This window comes from Symphodus melops, assembly GCF_947650265.1.
Source record: "Symphodus melops genome assembly, chromosome: 2".
Taxonomy (NCBI): Eukaryota; Metazoa; Chordata; class Actinopteri; order Labriformes; family Labridae; genus Symphodus; species Symphodus melops.
Window position 1 is genome coordinate 17,234,337 of NC_136692.1, and position 26,762 is coordinate 17,261,098.

Here is a 26,762-nt window from a genome sequence, read left to right on the forward strand (position 1 = left end):
TTGACACAACACTACTTCTTCAGGGAAAAATAAACCAGAAGAAAGAAGACATACAAGAGAAGAGAACAAAAGACAAGGACAGCAGAGGGAAGAAAAAGGAATGTACCGGTAATCATGAATATCCTGAAACTATAAAAGAAGAGGAAAATGAGGGTGAAAAATGAAATGTTATATGTTAAAGGAAACAGGAGGCTGCGAGGAGAGAAAAGAAACACGAGGATGAGAATATCAATTAAAACAAAAGGAGATGATGAGAGCGGAGAGGAGGAGAAAGAAAAAGTATGAATGTAATGTGAGAGGAAAAGAGAGGAGACAAAGAAAGATGAATAAGAGAGGAAACAGACGAAACACAAAGTAATATCACAGGAAAGGAGGCAATGTAAAAGGAAACCATAAAACAAAGGAGAGATGGCAAAAAAAAGTTAGAAGAGATTAATTCACATTTCTATTAAGCCTTATTTAACCAGGGGAAAAATGTGTGAAATTCATTATCTTATATTAGGGAATGAGTTAGGGAATTGAAAAGAAGTTCATAAGAGAACATTAAAAAAAGAAGACTAGATGAGAAGGGGAATAATGATATAAGGGGAAACCAGAGGACAGTTTTCAAGTGAAGAAAGAAGGGAATAAGAAGAAAAGAAGTGAGAGAAGAGGGGGTGGGAAATAAGGCAAAAAGGTGTAAGATGAGAAGAGAAGAGGAAGCGTGTGTGTTTCTCATTCGAGTCCTACTGGCTACAGTGTTTCAGGTATTCTCGATTCTCTGAAGATGTTTCAAAGCTGCCGCCCTCTACTGCTTTAAGACAGCATCAACATCTCTCTCAGACATGGAATACATGACATCTCTTTTTTTCTCCATCTCTTCAAGGAGCATAACTATATACCAGAAGATATATACAGTGACACTATTTGTACCAAATCAAATGTGAGGCATTTTATCTAGAACTACTGTATTTAATTGCACACAGAGAAACACTTTTTTTGGCAGAGAAAGGTAATGGATTTATGGCCTAATAACTTTTAGTACAACAGATGACTTAAGGACGATAGGGTTGCGTTTGTAAAAATCCAAATGAAATGCTTCCTTTTATTTTGCATTTTGTTTATATTTGACAGCATGACTGATGGACATTTCTGTGTCTGTGTTGCACTTTAGCAGGACGAGGGCCAGGACAGATAATCAATACATCAACCGCTATGTTAATTGGTGATAGGTAATAGATAAACTGACACTAGGACATTGGGAGATGTGATATTTAAGACCTGAGAAATGTTCTGCTAATGGTGCTTGTTTATGCATCATCATTTTATTTATTATAATCTTTATTGCTATAAAAACAAGACACTTGTGTGTCAGTGGCAGCACGGTATTTGCCCTAAAAGGATTTAACCCTTGGCAGCATTTTTTAAAAATCAAGTTGGAATTTGTTTTGTGATAAGTTTATTTTGTTTTAGTCTATCAATCAAATGACTTTTAATCATGCTGTACCTATTGACACACTGATAGCAGAGTTTGTTATGTAAAGTGACCAACAGAAGTAAATAATCCCATTCACACACATCCATGCAACATCAACGAAGCAGTGGGAGTAACTTGGACTATTTTGCCCAAGGGCACATCGGACAGGTGACCCTCTGGTCAACCTTATGTAACAATAGGAACCTTTGCAGCTTACAAAGTAAGTATAGACTTACAACATTTATAGGACTGTGTGACCAATAATCTGATGGGCTGGTCAGCTTGCTCTGCAAGCTCAGATGTTGAAAAATGAAGTCAATGCCAAAGTGCAAATAATGTTTTTCTCACTTACAAAGCACCTCATGGACAGGCGTTAGCTTTAAGAGTTCATACTAGTACTGTATAACCAATCGAAAACTTTATGCTCCCACAATGCAGGCCTGCCCGTTGTACTTACAGTCATTAAATTGTACTATGGGAGGTATAGCCCTCAGTTATTGGCTAGAATCATTTACCTTAGCAGACACCAAATGTACTTTGAAGACTAGGTCTAAAAGTTTCCTTTTTAATAAAGCTTATAGTCAGGGCTGGCTAAGGTATGCAGGCAGGTAGCTATAGCAGCTCATATGCTGCCGTAGACTTACACTGATGAGGGGCCTGGCATATTAAGCTACTCTCTATCTCCCTTTATGCATACACATCATATTACTGCATGTCAGTATCTGTACATCTCAGGATCATAATGATTGATTAAAGAAAAGAGAGACACTCTGTATGTAATGACTGAATAATAAATGACAAACATTTCTAAAAAAGGCTCCCTGTTATGAAAAACAGGGTTGTCAATTATTAACAAATGCAGAAAATATATATTGTGTTATATATTGTGTCTTTAATTTCAGATCCCGATGTACAAGGAATTTAAGAATATGAAAGCTCATTTTATAAGTAGGCCCTTTACCTTACAAACCTTGGGAACTCCTGATTTGGGCTTTGAGTTATTACTAGATGTGCATAATTAGAGATTTTGTTGAATTAAAAGTGATAGAATTTAAAATAATATGGAAGCTGCATAAACAGAAATTAATGACATCAGGTGCGTTTTATACAGTATTTTCTTACCGCCCTGCAGCTATATGGTATTCTGGTCTTTTAGCTAGCATATCCAAATTATTATTATCATTATTTGTATGTATAATGCAGAATTCAATGAAGATCACGTAAGTTGGATTCATAAGTCTATGCTAACAAATAAATATGTGAGTTTCAATTGCCATTTCTGTCGCTGTTTCTCCTTTGTCTCTAAACCAACAGCCAAATGTTTAAATATTAGTCGTCCAGTCGTCCAGTCTTAATCCTCCTGTTTCTCTGAACACACTCAGTAGACACTAAATGACAATCTATTAGTATCACCCTTTTTTCTTTTTCATCTCTAATAAACTAATCTCCCCTTAGAGACATTTTCTTTTTTTCCACCTATATATGTATGAATGCTGAATAAATTGTCTGATATTGTCATAGGTCCTGGTAGATTGTGCACCAATTTGGATATATTGTTAATATGTATCCACTTTTGTAGACAAACACTCCAGTTATTCTGTATATGATTAATTGTCTCTGTGTAACTGACAATCATCATGCAAGTGTTTCAATGTGTGTGTGTTTATTCTTTTGTGTGCATCAGTGTGTGAACATGTGGAGGCTTTATTAGAATTGGGGGTTGGGAAGGTACTGCCATGATTTTATCCTCCTTTAAAGAAAGAGTGAGGGAGAGAGAGAGAGAGAAAGAGAGAGAGAGAGAGGAGGGGGAGGGGTAAATATAGTGGGGAAGAAAGGTTGAAGAGAGGGGGAGGCCAGTTCATTGGGTTGCAGAGGTGGAGGTGGGGAAGAGATGCAGCAGTTTAAATCAGAGGGTTTGTGTTTCTGTGTGTGCATTGGGGGAGGAGGGACTCTGTCAAAGCCAATGGGGGTATATATTATGTTTTATGGTTACGAGGGGACGCATAAATCACTGTTTCATTACATGACTTCAGTCTCAGAGTCCCCCCACCCCCCTCCTCTCGCAGTAGGACATCCCTCTTTTTTGTCTTTTCTCTCGCTTCTTTCTTACTTTGTCCTCCCTCATTTTTGTATTCTGCTTTTGTTTCTTATAAAAGATGGACTTACCCAAATGAAGATTTTTTCTAGTGGACAAGTTGAATATTTATTTATTGCTGTCTGGTTGTAAAAATTGTGGAAATATACCCAAAGCCAGGTTTGCTAAGTTTTTTACATTAAATATATTTCCCAAAAATATATATAGCTTATGTGTTCTTTGTAACCTCTGACAAGAAAGTCTTACATAAAGACGTCACTTAAAACCTTCTTCCCCAATGTTGGCTGGGTTGCAGTCAGTAGCCGCCCATTTTGCAGCAAAGTTGAAGCGCTTCAGTGGTATTTCAAAATTGTTTAATACAAGTTGCATATTACTTTTGACTTGTTGACTGATTTAGGAGTCTTTTTTTTTAAGTCTATGTTAAATTAAGAATCGAACATATTTAAAGTTAAAAGAACATATTTTACAACCATCAAACAACAGCTATAGCATTAGTATTCAGTCACCTCCTAACCTAACCACTAGCTAAAAAGTAGCTCAAGGCTATCAATGCTTTTAAGGGTTAATAAAATACAAAAGTAAAGGTGTGAACAGACTTAAACAATATATGTGAAAACCCATTTGCTTCTAGAAGGAAACAGCTAATTTTAGCATTCATCACCTCCTTGATAAAATTACTGGTAACTAAGAATGTAACACCTCAAGCATTAATTAGCCTAAATACCCAAAAGGTAATGTTAGCGTCTACTTTCAATCTGACATCAATTAAAGCTAGGAAGTGGCTTAATGCTAAGGTTAGCTGTTATATGTTTGCTAATAGGGTTTTAAATATTTTGTTTTAAACTGAACACAATACACAGCCCTATAATGGTGGAATTAAAAACTAAACCAACTATTTATAAGGGGAACCACTTAAAAAAGAACTAATTATTACTTCTTCATGTTCTTTAAATCTCCATTACAACCCCCACTATCTCTCAATAATTCTCTTTCTCTCCTCTCTGTCTCCTGAAGCTGCCATCTCCCATTGACTCAACCTGCAAGCAAGACAGCCGTGACACAATGAGGTCGAAGGTCAGAGCAACAACAACAAGAAAAACCAGAGCCAGTGTCAAGGTTGGCAGAAAGAAAAAAAACAATGGAGAAGGAACAGCTCTTTATTTAAATAAATGAAAATAAGAAGCACTACTTGTTTTTCCGCTCTCAGGTGAAACTTTGGGAACAAAAACACAATAGGTTTATTCTTTGTAAAATTCACATGAACGCAACGAGATTGGGAACATTTTTTGGGCAACCAAAACAAAAACAAAAAAAGATTTCTACAATCTACATATGATACAGTGACAACATCCTCTTCAACATATAAAAATAGTATGACAAAATCAAAAGTATTATAAGCTTATAATATATTACAATCTGTTAGGCTGATACTGTGTAGATTTATTGCAGTTATTATAAGAATAGCTACATTAGTCTAATTAATGACACAACTCCAAAGTCATGAAAAATTAAAGTCAAAGGCTTAGAAAAACAAAAACAGGTTAAAATTAATATCACACAGCTTTATTTTAGTTTCACATCCATATAAATAACATACCATAAAAGCTACATTTTCCATGTGGTGATTATGAGAGGCATTCACTTGCTTTCTCTGACAAATCGGAGAAAGCGTTTGATCTGAGCACCACGCCACATTGTCGTATAATGAAGCTCATTATCAGGGACAGCGTCCTGTTGTTGGAAGGGTCTGGCGGTGACACACGACACACACACTGACACACACACACCAACACAAAATGCTCTTCTATGCTTGTGAGGACTGTAATACTTTAAAGCCCCTAACCACACTGTGCTTATCCCACAATTTTGAAGGGGATGCTGTTTGGAAAATGTTTATGCATTGCTCTTGTGTTTCAGCTTCTGGACACTTAAAGCCTAAAAAAATTTGTTCCACAAAAATTGAACATATTTTTATTTCTTCGTCAATTCTAATTAATAGGTCCAATAATTCTAGAATCAAAAACATCAAATATGGAAAGTGTAAGATTTAAGGAATCACCTATTTAGAGTATTAATTATAATATAAAATAACAGTCGTACATTATTTTAAAAGGACTTCACATTAAGTCTCAAAGTGCTTTTTTCTAACTAATTACTTTTTTTAAACGTGTTACCAAATTACATTGTCGATAAAAAAAGAAAGAAAAATTACTCAAATGCTGGAAACATTTCGGTTGATACCTTAAAAGTATAGAGCTCTGCTTAAATTAAAAACAAAGTTTAAACCTCAAAACAGACCATTAAGGAAACAACTAACATCTCCTCATTCACAATATCTCTAAAATATGGTCCCCAAAAATATAGAAGTACAAGACACACACACACACACACACACACACACACACACACTCCTAACCCCCCACCACCACCAGTGTGAAGTGGAAGAAAGGGCGTCTTGTGAGCAGCGATGGGAACATTTCATGACCCCTCTGCCATCCCCTGTGAACTCCATCACCTCCAGCCTTCAGGCTGTTGGGTGACGACCCTTTTATTTACATCCGGATTATTCCTTGAACTCAGTGACCGGGCTTTGTTTTAAACCTAATTGACTTTAAATCGGACCAAGATTTAATTTTCCATCCAGGTATTTTTTTAAATCAAACTGATCCTAAAATCCAAACTTTCATGCTTTACTTTCTTTATCTGATTTACAAAATATTTGTCGAATGAAGCTTTTGTTGTTATGAATTTAACATCAGCACATTAGTAAGAACTGAATGAACTCAATTTTAAAAAAGCTTGAAATTCATGTTGTAGTACTTGAATAAAGTTTAGGTCTCCTTTTGAAGCTTTAGGTCTTGTCTCTGAATGTCATTTTACTTTGTGTTTTTATTAGACAAAGGAAGTTCATTTAAAGATAATACAAAATAATAGCTGTAAGATTTCCTGCTTCATATGTAAGCAATAACTTTTCTTATGTCTTATTTGAAATCCTTATTACTATTCACAGTTTATACATATGACATTGAGGAGGACACAGGAAACACATATACTGTAAATATTAATGGATAAAGCCTGAGTAACATCACCCATCTGTTACTGCAGGGGGCTTTGAAATCCCATCGATGGTTATCACCATGCCGGAAATAACCCAACTTTGAGTCAACCTAACGACAGGCTGAGAGCTGGAGATGAGGCGGGTTTTAAGCCTCTTGACAAAATGTTACATCATGCACGCCTGGTCAGGTCAGCCATGCGTCTTATTGTAAAAAACTCTTCTCCTTCATGAAATCAAAACGGATGAGTTATCAACCCCCCCTCTGTGTCTGCTGAACGGGAAAATAACTAATCAGACTCATGTCATATTTTTTACCAGGCGATAAACATCTTAATTTCTGCTGTAAAAAAGTTTTTGTTTTAAAACGGGTGTTTATTTGACTTTTGCAGCCAGCCTGAAGCGGACACTCGACACACTGCAGGTTTTCACACTTTTGCATGTTTGGGAGGAGGAGCTAAAATAAGCCAAATCTTACGTAATTAAATTTTGCAAACTAAAACACAATGACTTTATCTGCAACTTAAACAACAAAATACAAAATAATATTGATGTAGTATAAAAAAGGTTAGCTTGTTGTTAATAATGCTAGCAAAGCTTATATTAGCAATCTGCATCTGTACTGAAATATTTAGAACACTCCCTTGCCAAAGAGATTGAGGGAAAAATATCTTTACATGCGCGAGTCACATGTCCGGACTTTCTTGTTCTTACACCCTTAAAGTCATGATCTTGTCTTGACTCTGCTCATATCTTGTTCCAAACAATTCAGTAATCTGAAGTACAGCACTTGCAAAGATCCTTATTGCAAACAGGACTGAAGTTGGAATTTCAACTGCTTTCAAAACATTTCCCCTGTTCCCTTTTCCTAGTTATAGTGTATTCATATGTCTGTACTTATCACAGCTTCAAGCTACTTTGTGGAGAAAACAAATCTTTATGTATTGTGAAATAGGAGGTATGAAAGCTGCTCATTAGATATAAATCAGGTCAATATATTATTATTAAGGGTTGTTCCATCACAGATTTTGCTCATTTGGCTGACAACAGGATGATGTTTTTGCATTTCTGGATCAGTAATAAATTCTGCTTCACCTCACCCCTGCTGTCACTGCTGAAGTCGATCAAAAGTTGAACACTTAGAGCTTAAATCACCAGAGAAACAGCAGTCATGACTGCGGAAAACTATATTTAAACAGTGCTTTGATTTTTTTTTTCTCTCATTTTAACAGAACTGACAGAGCTTAGTGCTCTGTTTCAGAAATATGCAGTCTGGCAGGTGAAATCTTTACAAAGTGAATACAAGATTGAGCAATGTTTACCTTAACAACCATTTAATTAGGCGTAAGTTAGTACCTTAATTTCTTGCAAAAACTGGCAGCTCTCTGATGCGGTTGTGTGTGAATGGAGAGCAGCACTTTTCCAGCCAGAAATACGAAAAACAGAGAAGAAGGCAAAGGGAGACTTAAACACACACAAGTATTAGAAATGAGCTGGCATTAGGTAGTAAGTGCACAGGTTGTCCTGCTGCAGGTGAAGAGAGGGAGGGGAATGAAAATGAGGTTGACTCGTTGATTTTATGTTTGGAGAGGGAAGCACTGTCTTATGTAACAAAACTGCGCCTGTGCGCAGAAACACACGAAACAAACACCAAAATGTCCGTTTATCAGTGAGAGATTACCTACAGTGTGTGTACCTCTTTAGCTTAGTGTGTGTGTATGTGTGTGTTATGTTTGTATGTGTGTGTGTGTGTGTCTTCACGTGTGTATGTATGCACAGAGCATCCACAGTACTATGCACAATCCTTACAGCCACACTCCACAGGTTTCTCAACGTCCTGTGTAATTGAGGTCCCGTCGTCACACTCGAAGGTGAGCCGCCGGCGTCGGACCCTCAGAGGAGCGCAACATGAAGCGGCGGCGGCGGCAGTGCCCGGCTCGGTTCCTGCCTTGCATCGACCGAGACATTCCACCCAGGAGAATGGTTTGGATGTCTGACACAGGACGGAGCCATGCTGCAGCCGGTGGTAATCTCTCACCGGCTCTCCTCGACACAGGGACTCTGGAGACACAAATGCAGGACTAACAGGGCGTGCAGGCCTGAGCAGTATAAGAGCAGTTTCAACATTTCTTACCAGCCAAACTGGTTAAAACTCTTAACCAGATTTGTATGAAAGAAGAGTAGTTTAGATTTTATCTTTAGCCCATACTGCCTTATCCTAGTTCATAAAGACATGTCGACTATGGAGTCAAACTTCATCAATGCTCCAAAGAGAATTAAGCATAATGACAAGCAAATGATATTGTTTCACACAAACAGATATAAACTAACACCCACAAAATAAAAGTCTGCGCACATATTCAACAACCTCGCACACCAATTAATCAACAGAGAGCTGTACAGACAGCTGTGGCGGTTATGTAACACACAGGATGGCAAAGAAGGTCACTGTCTGCTTTGACAGGACTGAAGCTACTCTCTCCTTCTCTCTCTGCCTCCTCGCTCGAGGTGGAGTTCTGGAGGAAGTTCTTTTTGACAATTTGGAGTCCGAGATCAAATTGGCTATGCCCCTCTTATCATTGAAGAAGATTTACTTTATTGATCCCCGCAGGAAAATTAGGTGTTTACACTCAGCATGAGGGAGCAGCCCTCAACAGGTGCTCCTGAGCTGGTTTGGGGGTGGGGTGGGGGGTAATTGTCTTGCCCAAGGACACAACACATGTGTTGCTCACCGGAGATGGGAACTGAACCATCGACTTTCCGATAGAGAGACGACGACTCTACCGACTGAGCCACATTCACTCAATTTCACCCCTGGTGTTGAAATTGATAACTTTCAAAACCATCACGGCCACATAACCGGACTCAATAAATCTTAACTGGCATCTTCGGTTATGTATTATATTTATTTTATATCTTCAATAATTTATGGACCACCAGAGACAGAGGAAGACGAGGAAGTGGATTTATTGTTCAAATGAGAAAGTGGCTTGAGTACAAAGTTATAGTTTCAGTGGCTGTGAGATTTAAAGCCAGTCTGGCCTTGATGACTGAGAGCTGAGAGGGGTTTGGTGTGTTTGTTTTCAATAAAGGTTACAACACAGTATGCCCTGAGCAGAGAGTAAGAAATACATTTTAGTTTTCAAAATTGGATCTATATGCTTTCTCATCTTTCTTTCTCACTTAAAAAAAATGGGTAAAAAATGTTTTGTTCCTTAAGTTACTGATTTCTCATTTGGATCTATAAAACAGTGAGAAAATAAATATCCCTTTGATGATTTATTTTATTCTCATTTTTAGGTCATTGAAAATAATTCAACTTCAACTTTTATTAGTTTGGCTCAAACAAGTTGTTGATGTGTCTTTCACCTGATTATACCTCTCTGTTTTCACAGATTGAAAAAAAAGTTACTGAGAAAAAATATCAGAGGAAAGCCTTTGTTTTCTTCTGGTGAATCCTTTTTTCTCGTCTACACTTCATTGACTATACTGCTAGTCAATAATTAAAGACAACTTCCCGCTTGTCATAAGCCTTAAACACAGGACAGAGAAAGGACTGTAAATCGATGGATGGTAGGGTTTCACCATGAACAGCTAATTGGACATATACCAGTCAGAAATTAAGAGATGTGCTGTCTTTCCTCACCTATGTCACAGCTGTCTCCGGTGAATCCCTGCTCACAGACACACTGCTCTCCTTCCTCAGTCTGCTCACAGTGGCCGTGCACACACTGCACAGCCCGACACAAACTCGCCGGCTCCTCCCTCAGGTTACACAACGCACCTCCATATCCTCTCTCACAGTCACAGCGGTATGAATGTGTGTCCAACACTACACACACACCATTTACACACCTGGATGGAGACAGAATGCATGCACCCAGGGAGAGGAGGCGAAAATATGAAGCACAAATCCACAGAAAGATAATCTATTTCAGTTGATGTAATGTAGTAAAAAAGTATTTATAGCAAACTCACTTGCTGTCCTGGCATGGGCTGACACCAGCTGCTGTGGTTACACCATCGATTCCAGTAAGGCTTCCTCTCATTGGCTGGTCACAGTGTTGTCCTGCCCATCCTTGCTGGCAGTGACACTGGGGTCCCTGAGAAAGAAAACACGTTACAATGTCACTTAAGAAATGTACAAATCTGATTGCAAAAGAAGCTACCTTGTCCTTTCATTTCTCGTTTATTCTGTGACCCTCAAGGTTTTTCATACTTTTATAACTTTCATTTTGAAAAAAGAAAACTCTTCAAAATTGCAATACTACAAGGGTTTGTCAGGAGAACTCATTCAAGTGTGCTTCACATTCAAGGTAAAAAAAAAACCCAAACAAACTGGACATGAATTAAAGTTTAAGATTTTTAAGTTGAGAGAAAGTTCAGGGTTTAAATGATTGTTGTATTAATAGAGACTGCTGTATGATGTCTCCCACCTCTGCAGCGTTGGGCTGACAGATGCCGTGCAGACAGTAGAGTTTGCGGCAGGCCTGGCAGCCCGGCACCACCCCCGGCTTCATGTGGCTGCGGGTGAAGTCCTGCAGCTCATGGTTAATGTAGAGGTTCTTTATGCAGCCATGGAAACTGGATGTGTTGAGGGATTGAGAGGAGAGACCCAGAGTGGAAGGCATCACCTTCTCAGGCATACCTGGAAGATCAGCACAGAAAACAACCTTTTGACAGATATTTTTGTCTGTTTTAAAGTTCCTGTTCCCTAAGAAGATGTATTTTTCTGCCTCTCTGATGAGTTTAATGTGTTGGCAGTATAGTTAATGCATTGTTTTTAAGAAGTGGAAGTGGCCACTGGCCTGTAAATCTACTGATTTACTGCTATAGCTAAGCCTTGATTTTGGCATTCTTGTCTCTTTGGAATCAAGGGTCACCATATAAAGTATGTTTGATATTGTTTGGTCTTCAATCTGGTCGATAGATCTTCATTCTACAGTATGCATTAAACAACACCCATGTAACAGTTTATTAGACCTGAAATGCGACCATCGTTTACTAAATGGACATCATGCTGTATCTAAGATGTTTAAGAAAAAAGTGCTTTGTTAACTAAACATGACTTCGTACCAGGCTTCTCACTGCTATAGTTATGAAATGTAATACACAACTCGATGCAGCTTTATTAATGAGAAAGTGCACAGTTGCGTTCTGATGAGTTTGGAGATCGTCTGCCTTTTTTTTTTCTTCGTGCAACTAAATGTCAAAAAAGAAAAGACAGATAGATTCCTGTATAAAAACTTATAGCAGCACACCCCTTTAAGAAATTGAACATGTCCTGTCATATTCAGCATATGGGAATTTTTCAATAATCGCATAGCATTTCTGTTTTTTAACTCTTAAAAACAGAGGCCATGATCATTGACTCACTTTTGGAGTCAGCGTCCAGTGGTCAGTCAAGGGACTGAAGTTATGTACAATTGTTGTGTTAGCCTCAGTTTTTAGCCTTGGAGGTTGAAGGTTTTTGTTAAACCTCACCTCTCTCTACTCTTACCTCCTACGTATAGAGGGGCGTCTCCCGTCACCTGCTGGCTCCGCCCCTGGCTGTCGAGAGTTGTTGGCTCTCCTCCGTCTACAGACAGGTTCACCATCCGGTTAAAGGTCACCAGTTCTACTGTGTGAAACTGTCCGTCATTCACCGTTTCAGTGCTGAAAGGGATAACACACACAGATCGACATTAAATTACCTTGTAGGACCATAGAGCAGGAAGAATAACAGGAAAAAACACTGGATTCTGAAAGAGTTGATAGACACATGTTGGTTGTTTCTTGAATGTAATCAGTTTTGAGGTTGGAAAACATCATATCCAACCTAAAGGTTTTAGATCCAATATTTGATCAGCTCCTAAGGTAGTGGGTAAAAGTCTGTAAAGTCTAATGATGGGTCAGCACTCGAATACAAGACTAGACATTTATCATCACTCCTTTAACTCTTATTTTCAACAGATCAGCCATTAGAAATTCCTCTTCAGCACATTTTCACCTGATGTTTGACAATGTAAACAGTCATACATACTCACTGTGTGAAATACCAAACCTACAAAATGGCTTTTTCTTTTTTGACAGACTATTTGGAGTTGCGTCGACCAAACAGTGAGCTTAACAACCAGCTGACTTTTTGAAATGTCTATAGTTGTTGTATCTGTTTAACTTAATATAATATATAAAAACAGCACTTGATGGGACTTTAAGAAGAAGAAGACAAAGAAATAGAGAAATTACCTCCAATGGACTTGGTAAATAGACTGTCACTTGAGCTTGAAAAGCATTTCTCTAGTCTTCTGACTACTCAAAGTGCTTTTACATCACACGCCACACCTACCCACTCACACCCTGACGATAGAGGCTTCTAATATGTAAAGTGACCATCCGATGTACTTGATGCCATTCATACACACTCATATGCCTCTGACGTAGCAGTGGGAGCAATTTCGGGATAAAGAATCTTGCCCAAGGACACATCCGACATGTTTCTGCAGGATCTGGGGATCGAACTACCAACCTTTTTTCGGTTGAAAGACAAAGACTCTACCAACTGAGCCACAGCCGCCCTCTGTTTGAATTGGTTCTTCATGACAAGCTATAACTGAACCCAAACCAACCATTAGTAAATCAAATATTTTTTACAACAATAGTCTTAATTGGCATTGAATTTCATTTTGTTTAAATTGAACTTGATATTGTGCTCATACAGTAGGATCCGTTTCTGTGACTAATGTTAATTTGAGATCACACCATCAAGTCGCCATAGTTGTTGTCCCTTCTTTTGATTACTTTTGATTTTGTCTTTTTTTCAGATCCATCTCTGTTGTCTTTTTTCAGATGATTTACCGTGCTCTCAGTCTCCTCTTCTCGGCTGAAGCTCCTCATATTAATAGCCTCACTTCGTGTTGAACTGTGTGCGTGTGCATGTGTGCGTGTTTGTATTTGTGGTTGAGCTGGTCAATCCTCATCCTTCTTAACAGTGAACACTCCAAACATTTAAGCACTCGACAACCGATGGAGTAGGCACTCGGCTTCAAGTGTCCTCTGGCCGTGTTTGTGTTTAATCTGTCCAAGTTCCCAAACCCTAAAAGACCCTCTCTGAGCAACCACACAGACCAGACACGCACATACTTGCCAGCAGCGTTGCTTGGCTACGGTCGGCTGAGAGGCTGCTGAGGGCCTGACAGGAGTCCAGTGGATCGCTCGACTCAGCGAACACTCAGCTTTCAAAGTATGATGATGAGAACGCACTAATCAAGGTTGAGTGTTGTGTTAAAAATGTAGAGCTGGCCAAGTTCAGCAGGAGGTAGTCATGACCATCACAGAAAAAAAAAAAGATTGTTCCGCTAAACAATTGATTTCTTTTATAGTTTAAACTTAACCTTAACTGTAATATTGCTGCCTCCAGCACTACACTGCCATGTAGAAGATGAAAACGGGATGGATGGATGGCTAGTTCAGCCTTTTGTTGAAGACCTACCGTACACATTCTTACGTATCTGTCTGACCTACCAAGCTTTATATTGATTTTTTTAAGGGCTCTTGTTGGGATTATTTTTGATAAATTAGTGATGTCTGTTCTATGAGTATATCTATATGCCATCCATTTTGCACAATCTAAGTGATGTCAAGTTATGTAAACTATGTCCTAGCTATTATGGTTAGTGATTAATTAATGAATAGAATTTATATGCATAATGCAAAAAAGAAAAAGAAAAAAGGAAAAGTGCAGTCAGAACAAAATAACCCCTTCTAGTCCTCTGATGTCACAACATTTTACTTGCCACAGAAGGCCATATTTTATTACCTTGTTTTTCAACAGGGTAGGCGGGTACAGTTTGATGGTCCATGGCATGGATGTGGTCTGTGAGTTACCCATTAGTTTCTGAAACTGTTTCTATCTGTGAAACACGACGACTGTGCCCCTATTGGACAAAGCACCTTGCAGTAAGACAAATCTTGTCCCTAAGGGACCAAACTACTATTGGTATCACAATTCTACTTACCTATAATCTACAAGCACAGTATAGTACCTATTTTGAACATAAACTTTGAATAAAGGGCCAGGACAAAAACAGTCAGAGGTTATCATCAGTGCAACTTATGCACCAACAAATCCTATTTTCCTTATGTTAGGTATGTTGAAATGATATTGTCAACTTTAACACACTGGCGGTGATGTACAAGGCCCATCGTATATTCAGAACATGTTTGAGCCCAAAGAGTCCGTACGGCCTCAGAGGAACTTTTTTTGTTTAAAAGACATAAGGTAAAAAAAAGTAGATGTGTTTCTGTAAGTGGAGTTAATATATGGAATGACCTGGACGATCATTTTAAAAAAATCTATTAATTTGAGGATATTTAAAAGATAGCTTAAATGTATAATTTTTATGAAATATTGATCACAGGAATGAATTGAGTGTATTGATAGTATTTCTGTTTTATTTTAGAAGTATGCTGATTGTGATTTGTGAAATTTGTGTGTATACTTAGAAGAAACTTTACCTGAATTGTGTACAGGGCTAGGTATAATAAGTTAAATTTCAGCCTAAGCCCTTTGGTCATAAATTGTTAGACTGTGTTTTCTTTTTTCCTGTTAATCTCTGTCTTTTTTTTTATTTTTTTACCAAATAAACATAACTACCACTACTACTATAACTGTACTGAATAAACAAAAAAAATTATCATCCAGACTGTATCTGAGTTTAACACCTGGATGTGTGTTTTTTTCTTACCTGTAGATAGCGGTGGCAGGCTGGTTTCCAGGGTCATATGTCACCCTAACATGACCTTGATGGAGCTCCACAGCTATTGGTTCATTGTCTCCATTATAGAGCAGGATACCATTATCCTCTGCTGTTGAAACCTGAAACCCACACACAGCAATCTATAAACATGTGTGTGTTTCTATGTCTTCAACTTCTGATTGTATCACTTCTTTTATCATTCTTAAATGGCAGTAAGGCTTCTTTAAACATGTTTCCTCACCTGCAGTGTGATGTTTGCTTGAGGCCAGTTCTTCACGTCTTGAAGCTGAACATATGAGTCTCTGTCCACAAAGTTTACACTGACCAGCTTCTCACAGCTGTGACCCTCGAAACCTGGTAGACACTGACAGACTGCAGAGCCCATCTTCTCCGTGCAGGGGGCGCCGTTCTGACACTGAGCCAGCTGGCAGGGTGAGGGGGGAGTAAGGGCCACTTCACAAAACTCCCCACTGAGGGGAAAAAGAAGCCAATAAGGTTATCGGTAGGAACATTAAATGTGCTGATTTTAAAAGGACATTTGCTAAATGACATTTGCTAAATGTCATTTAGCTAGATTTGTTTGCTCGGACTTCTATGAAAACCTGTTTTCTGAACTCAACTGTTTATTCAACTTTTTATCATATCTGCTCCTGTGTGAGCTCTTAATTTCTTATTCTATCATATTGAACTCTACTTCTGAAACAAATGTGTAACAGACATCCTTCTGAAGCTTTTTCAGACAATTTTTAAATAAACTTCTGACTTAAAGACAGGGTTGGAATTTTTTTTCGAAAACTAGCATGATTTTGAAAGTAGCATGCTCTCTGTTCTCCCCTCTGTGTTCCCTCTAAAGCCACGCCCCTCACTTAAATGCACTAGCGCCATTGGTCCAGAAGCAGATTTCAGCTCACGCTATTAGTGTGGGCTCGTGCATGCATGGGATATAGAGAGGCTTGATTGGTTTATAAAAAAAGAACCGTCATTTGACATTGGTTAACATTTTTCACAGGCTTACAGCTGCTACAGATGACAGATTTTCTTCATTCCTTTTTCAGACTACATAAGATCTTAATTACTGTCAGGACATAAAGACAATTTCAACCAAAAACTTAAAAAAGTGTATCTGGAGAAGATTTCCTATGCTCTACCTTTAATGTCTATGTACCTTCATGACGGTGTTTTTTAGCTTTTGCAAAATGTCAATTATTGAATTTTTTTTTTTTTCTAGCAACTACTTTCTTCTTGTTTCAGTCACTTTTAGAGAGATGTTTTATATCTGGCCTTTTTGTGCTTAAGATAACATAGCTAAAGAGAGACAGGCAGACCATGGGGCTAAGGACTAATGATATATCTTATTCAGTCTGTGAACGAAAGTGAAGCAGCCATTCTGCCTGCAGTTTGCCGAGAACAATTAGAAGCATTGTTTACAGTATAAACCTTTAATCCTGCTGCATTCTGTGTTATCACAGCTTTTATACATCAATACCTATGCTTTGGAGATGAGGAGACCTTTGTTTATAATTCACCTTCCAGTAGAAACCTTGTGAGTGATGAACACTAAACCAATTCTAGCCTATAGATATACAGTACACTGTGTGTAAATCCACATAATGATGTGACCATGACGTGACACAACTGCATTTCTAATAATCGTCTCTACTTTCTAGGTCACAGTATACACAGTAATCCCAGTTTTCCCATTGTACCTGAATCCCTGTGGACAAACACAGCTGTATCCGTCAAGGTGGTCAACACACTGAGCTCCATTCTGACAGCGATGGTCTGCACATTCATTATAATCTATGCTGCAGTCTGGCCCCACCCAGCCGGGGATACACACACACCTGGAACACAAACAAAAACACATATGCAACATGATGCATGGTGTAGGATTTCAGGGAGTCAACACAGACATCAGCAACATTTTACCTTTGTATGAGTTTGTTGATCTGTGTGCGCTTTTTGAATCTTGTGTGTAACATTGCTGAGTCTGGTAGTGATAAAGTGTGTGTGTCAGTGTGTGTGTGTGTGCTTATTTTTGTTGTCACCTGGGACCGGAAGGAGTGCTGATGCAGGTGGACTGATGCTGACAAGGGTTTCTACCTGGAGCACACACGTCCTCTGCTTCCTCACATAAGAGACCTGACCTCGAGCAGAGAGAAGGATGAGTCATACTGTACAGCAGAAATAGATTATTAACCAGATCATTTGTCCAATCTTGTTTTAAACCTTGACAGACTTAGATTATTCAGTTTTGACAACATTACGGAGAGAACCAGACAGTAACACAGTAAATACTATTTTCAAACCAGAAACATGTTTGTTTCAAAACCAGCAGGCTTCATTGACATTTTTTTTTTTTTATTGGCTTTCCAAAACACACGTTGTTGGTCGACTGCTATCTCAAATTGTTTTCTGCTAATTGTGTTTTTTATACAAACACCAGTTTTGGGCTAAAACAGAGCATTTCAAACATCATCCACTGACTTCATTTAAAAATGTTTGGAATTAAAAGAATCTATCAAATAAATGTTTTTCAGACACAATTGACTGGAAAACATACATTACAGTACAGGTCATATACAGACATCAGAAAACACTTTATGTTCTACTTTGGCATGCCAAAGACTTCTGCTTGCATGTGAAAATACTGTATAGGCATTTTAAAACATAAGGTAAAATATTTATTCAAAAACACACTTTAAACACAAAGAGAAATAAGTAAAGCTAAAGAGTCTCAAGTTCTATTGGTGTCAGACTATACCTGTGTAGTTTGGAGGACACAGGCAGGTGTAGTTCCCCACGTCATCTACACAAGTGGCTCCGTTCTCACATCCATGATCCTCACAGTCGTCCACGTTCACCTCGCAAAAAGTGCCGTGGAAACCAAAGGCACATGCACAACTGAGCAAATGAAAACAAGGACCAAAATAAACATTAGAACATGGCGTCTGAATGCTAATGTTGGTAAATGGCTGCTTAAATCTGGTGATGGTGTTTGCTCTTTTAACCCTTCGCCAGAAATTCCCATGCATGCCTCAAAGCAATGCAGAATTTCAAAGCAATAATCACATAAAGGGTTAAATTAGCATAGGGCCTCATAAAAACACTTAGGGTTGACTTTGGGGCAGCAAACGTGCTCATGACATGCTGGCTCAAATCAGCGGTAACATGATGATGATTTACAGGTATTTGTCTATATTAACAGATATCTGCATGCAATTACAGCTGACAATCCGTTACACTTACCGATATAAAAAAATATTAAAACTTGAACAAACAATTTACTTAACTCTGCGTTGCAAAAACCATTCAACATTTAGATCAATCCAACCTATACCAACAAATACTTGAGGAGTCTTGAATCTTGATGTTATAGCTATTACGCACTGTTTGTTGTTTGTTTATTAATCCATCAAACTCCATATCTTTATCATGATAACCAATATGTTCACAAACCCTGTTACTGTGGCCTAAGAGCTGGCCTAATGTCTAGTGTTGTTTCTTTAGGGTTTTTGTTATTATTCCATCCCAATAATCAAAATGTTTTAGTATCTTTTACCTGAAGCCTCTGGTCTGTTCGTCACTGAGGCAGTGTCCTCCATTTGTGCAGGGATTACTGACACAGGCATCAACCGGGGTCTCACAGTGTTCACCCTGAAATATCATGCACACACACTCAATTCAACATTAGATCAGGTCAAAGGCACTAAGTAATATGATAAAAAGGTGCAAGCGAAAACAGATTAAGTTTATCACACAACCTCTCTGCAGCTCACAAGAAACACACATGCACAACCACGCACATGAGTACACATTTGCATACCGTGAAGCCAGACTTGCAGGTACATGTGTATTGTTGTGTGTGGTGGACTTGACAGACACCCTGGTTCTGGCAGGGGGAGGAGACACATGGGCTGCATTTGGTTTGAACAGAGGGATCGACAGGACCTGAAAACAAACACACACAAAGGTCATATGGAAGTTTAATCTTCACAAAGGTTGCAATCAAAACAGTGTGATCACTTCAGGAAGATTACAAGCTACAAAACAAGTTGCTCAACAACAACAACAACAACAAAAAATCCATTTGTTTGAGGAATAAAAAATAATGATAAATCTTTTTCTAATTTCCTTAAAAAAAAAAAAACATACAACAACTTTTGAGGACAAGGGGCAAAACATCAGAAAAAAGGATAGATCCTTGATAAATAGTCTAAAATATGGAGCATCTCATGAAGGTATTCTTTTGTAAATGTAAATTGTGCATCACAATTGTGTATCACAATTTTGAGACAACAAATTCATAATTAAATTCATTTCAAACACCTTTAACAATAAACAAAATTAAAGGATTTTAAAGATTCAAAGTTGCAGCACAGCCCTAACTGACAGCGAAACACACAAGTCTGCTGTGGCGCTGTGTTCACTTAGCTGAATAGAGGAGGAAGAGAGTCTAATACAAGAGTCGGTTTTTCCATAACCTTGAATGTCTGCTTTAAACAGTCACAAGAATCTTTCCTGCTATGAACTGTACCAACATGAGGGATCTTTGCTGTTTAACAAGTACGTTAAATGTGTGTTTAGAGGAAAGACAGCACGTTGATACTGTGGCTCCACCAGCTGATCTCTGCAGTGCTGACGCTGCCTTTTTTTCTGTCCAATAGCTTAGGACCCATCGTGAGGGAATTTTAACTTCACTTTTGTACAAGTAGAGGAGGGGGAGACATGCCGTTTTATTCATTCATTACAGCAAGATTTCCACAGTGAATTTTTACAGCTCTAAAGTGTCAAGGTGCCTAAAGTTTCAACAATTAGCGCACGTGATAATCCTCAGTGGGATTGACGAACGTGTCGCTGATAGAAAGTTCACACTATCCTTACACCATAAAGGGAGAGGGAATCAAAGCGTCAGACCTTTTTAATGAACACATTTAGCTGTTATTACACATCCTTTAAAATGCTCACATCTTAAGTTTTTTATTATTTCACAACTTCAATTCTATGTAGATTAATTAGGTTTTCATCATCATAAAAAGACAGCCCTAAGCAAATCCTGATAAAAGTTTTTCAATTGAATTAAATTAATAGTCAAATTTTATCTTAAAACTAATATAATACACTTAACTTGCCGAGAAATTGTAACTAACTAACTAACTAACTAAGTAACTACTAACTATCAATGATTTCTATCTCATCACAATGGACAATGGAACTAACCAGCAGAGCTTCAGTCACTTATATAACAAGACACAGAGAGACATAGGAGTTAAGGAGTCAATAAACCAGCTTTGATTTGTTACAAACCTTTTCAAAATTCTGTCTGAAACCATTGGGCCGCATTCACTTATAAATTAGTATAAATGCTCTGAAATGCATACAAAAATATGTCAGATTCGTGACATGTGCACACCAGCCAATTCAGTTTGCACCTCCTTTTGTGTGTAACTGAATCAGAATCGTTCTAAATTGACCTGCAATCAGCATCCGACCACGCCCACATCTTTCAATAGACAGACATCAGATTGGTGTGTCAAGGCGAAAGCGGCGAGGTGAAGACAAGTGGAAGTTGCAATCATTTATGTAACCTGCATGCTCTTTTTTTAGGGTCCAATTAATGATTTGGTTTTGCAACGGATGATCGATTTAATGGCCTTATAGTTTGTAGTCGACGATGAAATTAATGTAAAAACTCTAATTTCTGATTGTAAACTAAGTCTTTAATTTAAGGTTAAAGATTTTAAGTATAACCTTAACCCTAACCCTAACCCTTGAGTATGAAAAGACATCAAGTTCCTGGTTATTTAATACATTTGGTCAAAGCATTAGTAAATTCACAGTTGTAATTATTTATGTCCATTGAAAGAAAACACAGTGTTTAAGTTGATCAAACAGTGGCCAATCAGCAGAGTAGTTGTAAAGTTGATCTAGACGGTAACTGACTAAATTTTATCAACTGACTGAACTAAAACAGGGGCTTCTTAATCTATACATATAATAGAAGAGAATAGAATAGAATGCCTTTATTGTCATTATACAAATTGTACGACGAGATTACTTGGCTTCACCTTAAAGTGCAGAGGTTATGCAATCCAAACAGTCAAAAGATGCCAAACCTCATGATGATGGCTGGTTTGTCACTTCTTATAAGGATAAGGAGGATAAGGATACACTTTATTGATCCCAAAGGGGGGAAATTTGGGTGTTACAGCAGCTCCAAAAAAAACTACAACAGAAAAACAGGAAATATAAACAGCATCAATCACAAAAAAGTAAAAAAAAAAAAAAAGAAAACCCAGCTATCAGCAAGTTTACAATAATTAAATAAAGGGAGAAAAAAATACAATAGACTTAATTAATACAAGGCATAAACACTATGTACACTTTTACTCATGGAAAGACAGATCAGATATTAAAAACACAGTATGCAGCATTAATGATGTTGATGATATTTATACATGAGAGTCATGAGGCAGTGATGCTGTTAAACAGTCTGACTGTAGATAGAATAAAGGATCTGTGGTAGCGCTCAGTCTCACAGGGTGGGTGTCTCAGTCTGCTGCTGAAGGAGCTGCTCAGAGACCCCACAGTGTCATGCAGGGGGTGAGAGGGGTTTCCATGATGGAAGTCACTAACGTCATGACAATAAAGGCATTCTATACATTATATCCACCTTTTAGCACCTTATGCACATGTATTAATCATACATTGTACATTCCTATTCAGATAAATATAAAAATTTGTCTGACACTTTTTTCTTGCATTGCATTTTCCACAGCCTGAATTTCTTATTTATTTTCTGTGAATTTTTTTTGTTCACCTTTGTCTCCAAAGTGCACGCCCTTTGGTCGGAGTGTGAACTCTTGAGTTCAGGGCGCAGGTAAAGAATTTCCAGGATGAGGACAGGATGGACTAAAAGAGGCATTAAATTGTTTGTACACTGCAGCATCCAGCCGCTTAATAAGCTCTGATTATACAGAATGTACTTGGCTGTCTGCACTGTATTTAATTTGCTACTGAAAATGACTCTTTTAGTCATATGCTGCAGCGTGTTTTATGTGCTTTTTTTGTCTTGTAAATGTTTGTTTGTATCGTGTTTGATGCTCTCGGTGCAAGGCACATTCCCCTAAGAGTAATAAAGGTTTCATTCATTCATTTATTTATTCTTTTGTTAAATATTTGGAATTTAAAGAAACTATCAGATACATTTTTCAGATACAATCATTGTGATTGCCCTCTTCAAATAGACGCTTGAGCTTCTGAAATCAGCTCAAAGAACCACACTATACTCTGGATGTTTTCAGAAGAGATAGAGAAAAAAAACAACTACTTTATAAGGAATGTCTTGCAGATTTTGACTTATAAAGACAGCTCGTGCTGCAGCAAGTGTGTGAAGCCATCTTTAGCTGAAGGTTTCACAGATGAACAGCTTCTGTCATCAAAAATCAATTATAAAGTAATGGGACATGTTTTTAAACCTCCTTGATGTTTGTTCACTCAGATCACTTTACAAATTAAATAAATGAAAGAGGTTCACAAAGCCAACTTGCCTTGAAAACTGATCAAAGGAAAGGAAAAACTCCTCCTTAGTTCAAGGATTGCAACTGTGAAGCTGTTGTGATGTGTGCATTAATTGTGTACTTGTGTTTTTGTCAAAGGGAGACTTCTCAGCAGCTTACCTAGACACTGGAACTTGTCCGCTGGAGTGGTGAGTAGCAGTTTTCCCTCCATGCCTTGGGGTCCAGCACAGCGGGCAATACCAGGCTCCTTGTAGCCGCTTTTCACCCAGTCTGAGAGCCAGAGCATTCGGCAGTCACAGTACAGAGGGTTGGCTCCAATAGCTCTGAAAGAAACAAAGACATTCACAGAGTGAGAGTTGGATATGATGGAGAAAAAGAAAACAAAGGAAGAAAGAATGGGAGACGTTAAAAAGAAATCCTTATTAAAGCTAGGGAGAGGAAATAAGAGGTTCGGTTAAATAAAGGACAGTTCCATGAAGGAAGAATGAACATTTCGGCCGATTCCTTTAGAAATGTCTTCTTTCATCAGCTCTTAGAAATGTATAGTGTCTGTCTTTCAAACGAGTCATTGGATGCATTAAAGCTGTTTCTAGAAGTCCCTCATCTTGAAATGTCACTGGAACGTGTCTCACAAATTGCGGAGAGAAGGTTTCACAGAGAAAGAGCAAGACTCCCACACTCCTTTTTTTTTTTTTTTTTTACGTTTGACAAGGAAAAGATATCACAGTTAGTCCAACCTTTACACTTCTTCTGCCCAATATCTCTCTTCTCTGAATATGCTATAAGGTGTATAGCTTGCCATCAATCAATTGATGCAACACAACAGAAAACCATCAGCTACACTGACATCGGTGCATGCCACATTATTTGTTGATGATCTTTTGCTGATGTCTGTCAACAGGGATAATATAGAGGCCAATAACAATATTCAATCAATACACCAGTAAATCTCCAGATGAAATAAAAGTAAACTTTGTGAACAAAGATGGTAAAGTTGAGAAGTGGAAGTTACAGTAAATATAGTCAAAGTAAAGGGTTAAAAGTTAAAAGTTGAGGTATTAAGAGATGGAAGAAAAAGGAAAATGATTGGACAAAGGGAAAGAACAAATCCTGTTCAATGTTAAACACAATCTTAAAGGTGGACAGAAAAAAGATAAAGGGTGATCCTGGAATGAAGGTAGATACAAAGACGTAATAAAGACAGTAAGACAGAGAAAAGGACCGCTAGAAATTAAAGGAAAAACAAAGAAAAACAATAGAAGGAAAGGCAGAGATAGAAAAACAAGAAAAAGAGAAAAAAAAACAATTAAACACAGCCACATGGTGGAGCTCTCTTCTCAGATTAAAGCAGCAACACACACACACACACACACACACACACACACACACACACACTCACACACACTCACACACACACAGAGGAGCTGATAATGTGCATTTAGATCAGGTCCATTGATTCACTTGATAAGATTATCAGAGAGGAGTGTGGGATCAAATATCTCTCCACACACACACACACACAGAAGAAGGTCAGGGTATCTGGCGCTCATGTGAAGGAATGTTCAATTCTCTTCAGTCGATTAAACTCCATCAGGATAAAGTGATGAGGAGGAAAACACGCTCTGTCTCTTACTGAGACAAACACCCACAACATCACACCACAATCTCCAATCTAACTCTAATGTTCAGGATGAGAAAGTCAACAAAGGCACATTTCCGAGAACAATTAAGGCCTTTCTCCCACGTTTTTTAAAATAATTAAATCTTTGTTTTTGTTTTTAACGTTTTATACCTTAATTAGAAAAGCTAGAGAGTGGAAAGAGTCAGAAATCTGAATCTTTCTGAGATCTTTAACTGAATTTCTGATCTGGGGGAAGAAGTCAATCCACCCAGACAAAGAAAATAAACACCAGCATGATTTTTACAAAGTAAAATATTGAGGCCAGTGCCACAAACATTGTTAGCACCTTTGAATATCTAAAAAGTTGTGTAGGCAGACTCTTGATTAAAGTTTAAAGTTCCTATGAAAGCTTTGCGGAAGAAAGACTTTTTGAAATGAAACATCTGACCTGAAAATGGAAATAGCTCACAGACCACAGGAGTTTTTGGTTTATTACACTGCCCTGGCCCTAAAGTTTTGTTTGCATTTTTAATGTGTTATAAAGAAATGATTTGGATCCAAAACGACACAACAGCAAACCACAAACAATCCAATCAGGGGAGGGGAAAGACAAGCCACTCCCACACCCTGAAAGGTGAAATTGCTTGTTTTTTAATGAGCAATGTAATGACTGTTTTCCGTTTAAAACTAATAATGACATTAATGAAGTTTATTCTATGGCTCTTGATAACACGGCTCAGACATTGCTGTTCAAAACATGGAGCCAGAGAGTAAAGTAAAAATCAATGTCTGAATTCAATAGAGACGTACAGAAGTTTTTATTTCACTTACTCCACAAGGCCTGTTTGCCACATTAGATTACATTGCAACTTGTTTTGTAGCTATAATTCTGCAATTTACTTAGAAGACATTTTTATCCAAAGAAACAAACATCAGAGAGTAAGCACAACCCAAGCAAGGATCTAGAAAGGAGGAGACAATGTCAGGAGATGCAAACAAACAACAGTTTTGAGACACACACGTGCTGACAGGCAAAGCACAACGACAGCTGCTCTTGAAAGCTCTAATCAGCATCAATATACTTGATGAATAAAAAAAGAAAAATCGACTGGAGCAATACTAAAAGTTTTTGTGTCTTGTTTAAGGAAAACCCAAAATATCAAGCAAAATGTGGCGCTACAGCTCCAGCTTCCACTTTCATAAGAAAACAGAAATAACGGCAGAGAGGAACCTGATAAGTCAATCTCAAGACAGGAATCATTAACATGAGATCATTTTACAGCCTGATTAGTTATCCTGGCTGAAAGCGAACAGCAGGGTCTCATTTCAGAGTTGACTTCTTGCTTTTTGAGACTATACTTTGACCACCCCGGATCACCTCCCTTATTTGCCTTTATCTTTGATGGGTTGAATAATATAAATGTCCCTAAAGCTGAATCTATTAACAGACTGGATAATATTCACGCAGCATATCACGGCCGTGGTTCTACTCTAACAGACAACACTGATACTCTGTGCAGGCTGAGAGATAGACGATTTATTGGTCAGTGTGGAGCCCTTATATACAGCACAACAGATGTCACAAATTCCTTCCCGCTTTAGATATTTCTGTACATGGTATGAAGAAACACATGGCCTTTACTCTTTAAATGTCACACCTATATTTGAGGAACACTTCATCATTGTACTGTCAACTGAGGCCATACATTATACTTTTGTGATACCTCATATATCGTGTTTCTCTTCAAATATGGTAATATCTTCTAAGAATAAATCGTAGTCTGCTAACAGCAAAATCATCTCCACAAGATGTAACCACACTGAACGTATTCACAGAAATTCGTACTATCAATCTTCATCCATCCCTCTTCTCTTCCTTCAGCACTTACAGTGGATCCTATCATTGACTCACACAGTTCATGCTCAGCTGAAGATGATTGTGTTGCATGTGCACACACACATGCACACGCCCCTCAGATCAATAGATCCATGGGGAAACGATGGATCTCCCCGGCTAATTCAATCCACCAGGCAGCCAACTTGAAACCACTCACTCTCTTAGAACTGGACTCTATCTGACTGGAGCCATGAAGGCAGGCATTCTTCATCTACCAAACACACACACACACACACACACACACATGCACACACTCATGCACACGCACACAGACCTCATTCTGTCAGCAAGGACTGACCCTGCTGTCCGTAACACTCAGCCCATTCTGTCATAACATGCATGTGTGCGTGCTGCTCTACATGTATATTTGAGTACTTACA

General features: G+C 38.2%; 1 protein-coding gene across 1 annotated transcript in view; it reads right to left on the reverse strand.

The window, feature by feature from the left end:
- Window positions 1-7,923: 7,923 nt before the first annotated feature.
- Window positions 7,924-26,762, reverse strand: part of LOC306820395 (slit homolog 1 protein-like) — a 66,170-nt gene continuing 47,331 nt past the window's right edge. The window contains exons 26-39 of the mRNA XM_079338217.1: window position 26,762; window positions 23,024-23,187; window positions 19,171-19,295; window positions 18,907-19,001; window positions 18,109-18,248; window positions 17,393-17,486; window positions 17,051-17,188; window positions 15,586-15,814; window positions 15,333-15,463; window positions 12,107-12,261; window positions 11,043-11,254; window positions 10,585-10,709; window positions 10,253-10,461; window positions 7,924-8,667 (exon numbers count right to left, since the gene is read on the reverse strand). The exon at window position 26,762 is cut by the window's right edge and continues 71 nt beyond it. Of these exons, the coding sequence (XP_079194343.1) occupies window positions 8,399-8,667; window positions 10,253-10,461; window positions 10,585-10,709; window positions 11,043-11,254; window positions 12,107-12,261; window positions 15,333-15,463; window positions 15,586-15,814; window positions 17,051-17,188; window positions 17,393-17,486; window positions 18,109-18,248; window positions 18,907-19,001; window positions 19,171-19,295; window positions 23,024-23,187; window position 26,762 (2,087 nt within the window). The 3' untranslated portion in view covers window positions 7,924-8,398. The remainder of the gene's footprint in view (window positions 8,668-10,252; window positions 10,462-10,584; window positions 10,710-11,042; window positions 11,255-12,106; window positions 12,262-15,332; window positions 15,464-15,585; window positions 15,815-17,050; window positions 17,189-17,392; window positions 17,487-18,108; window positions 18,249-18,906; window positions 19,002-19,170; window positions 19,296-23,023; window positions 23,188-26,761) is intronic.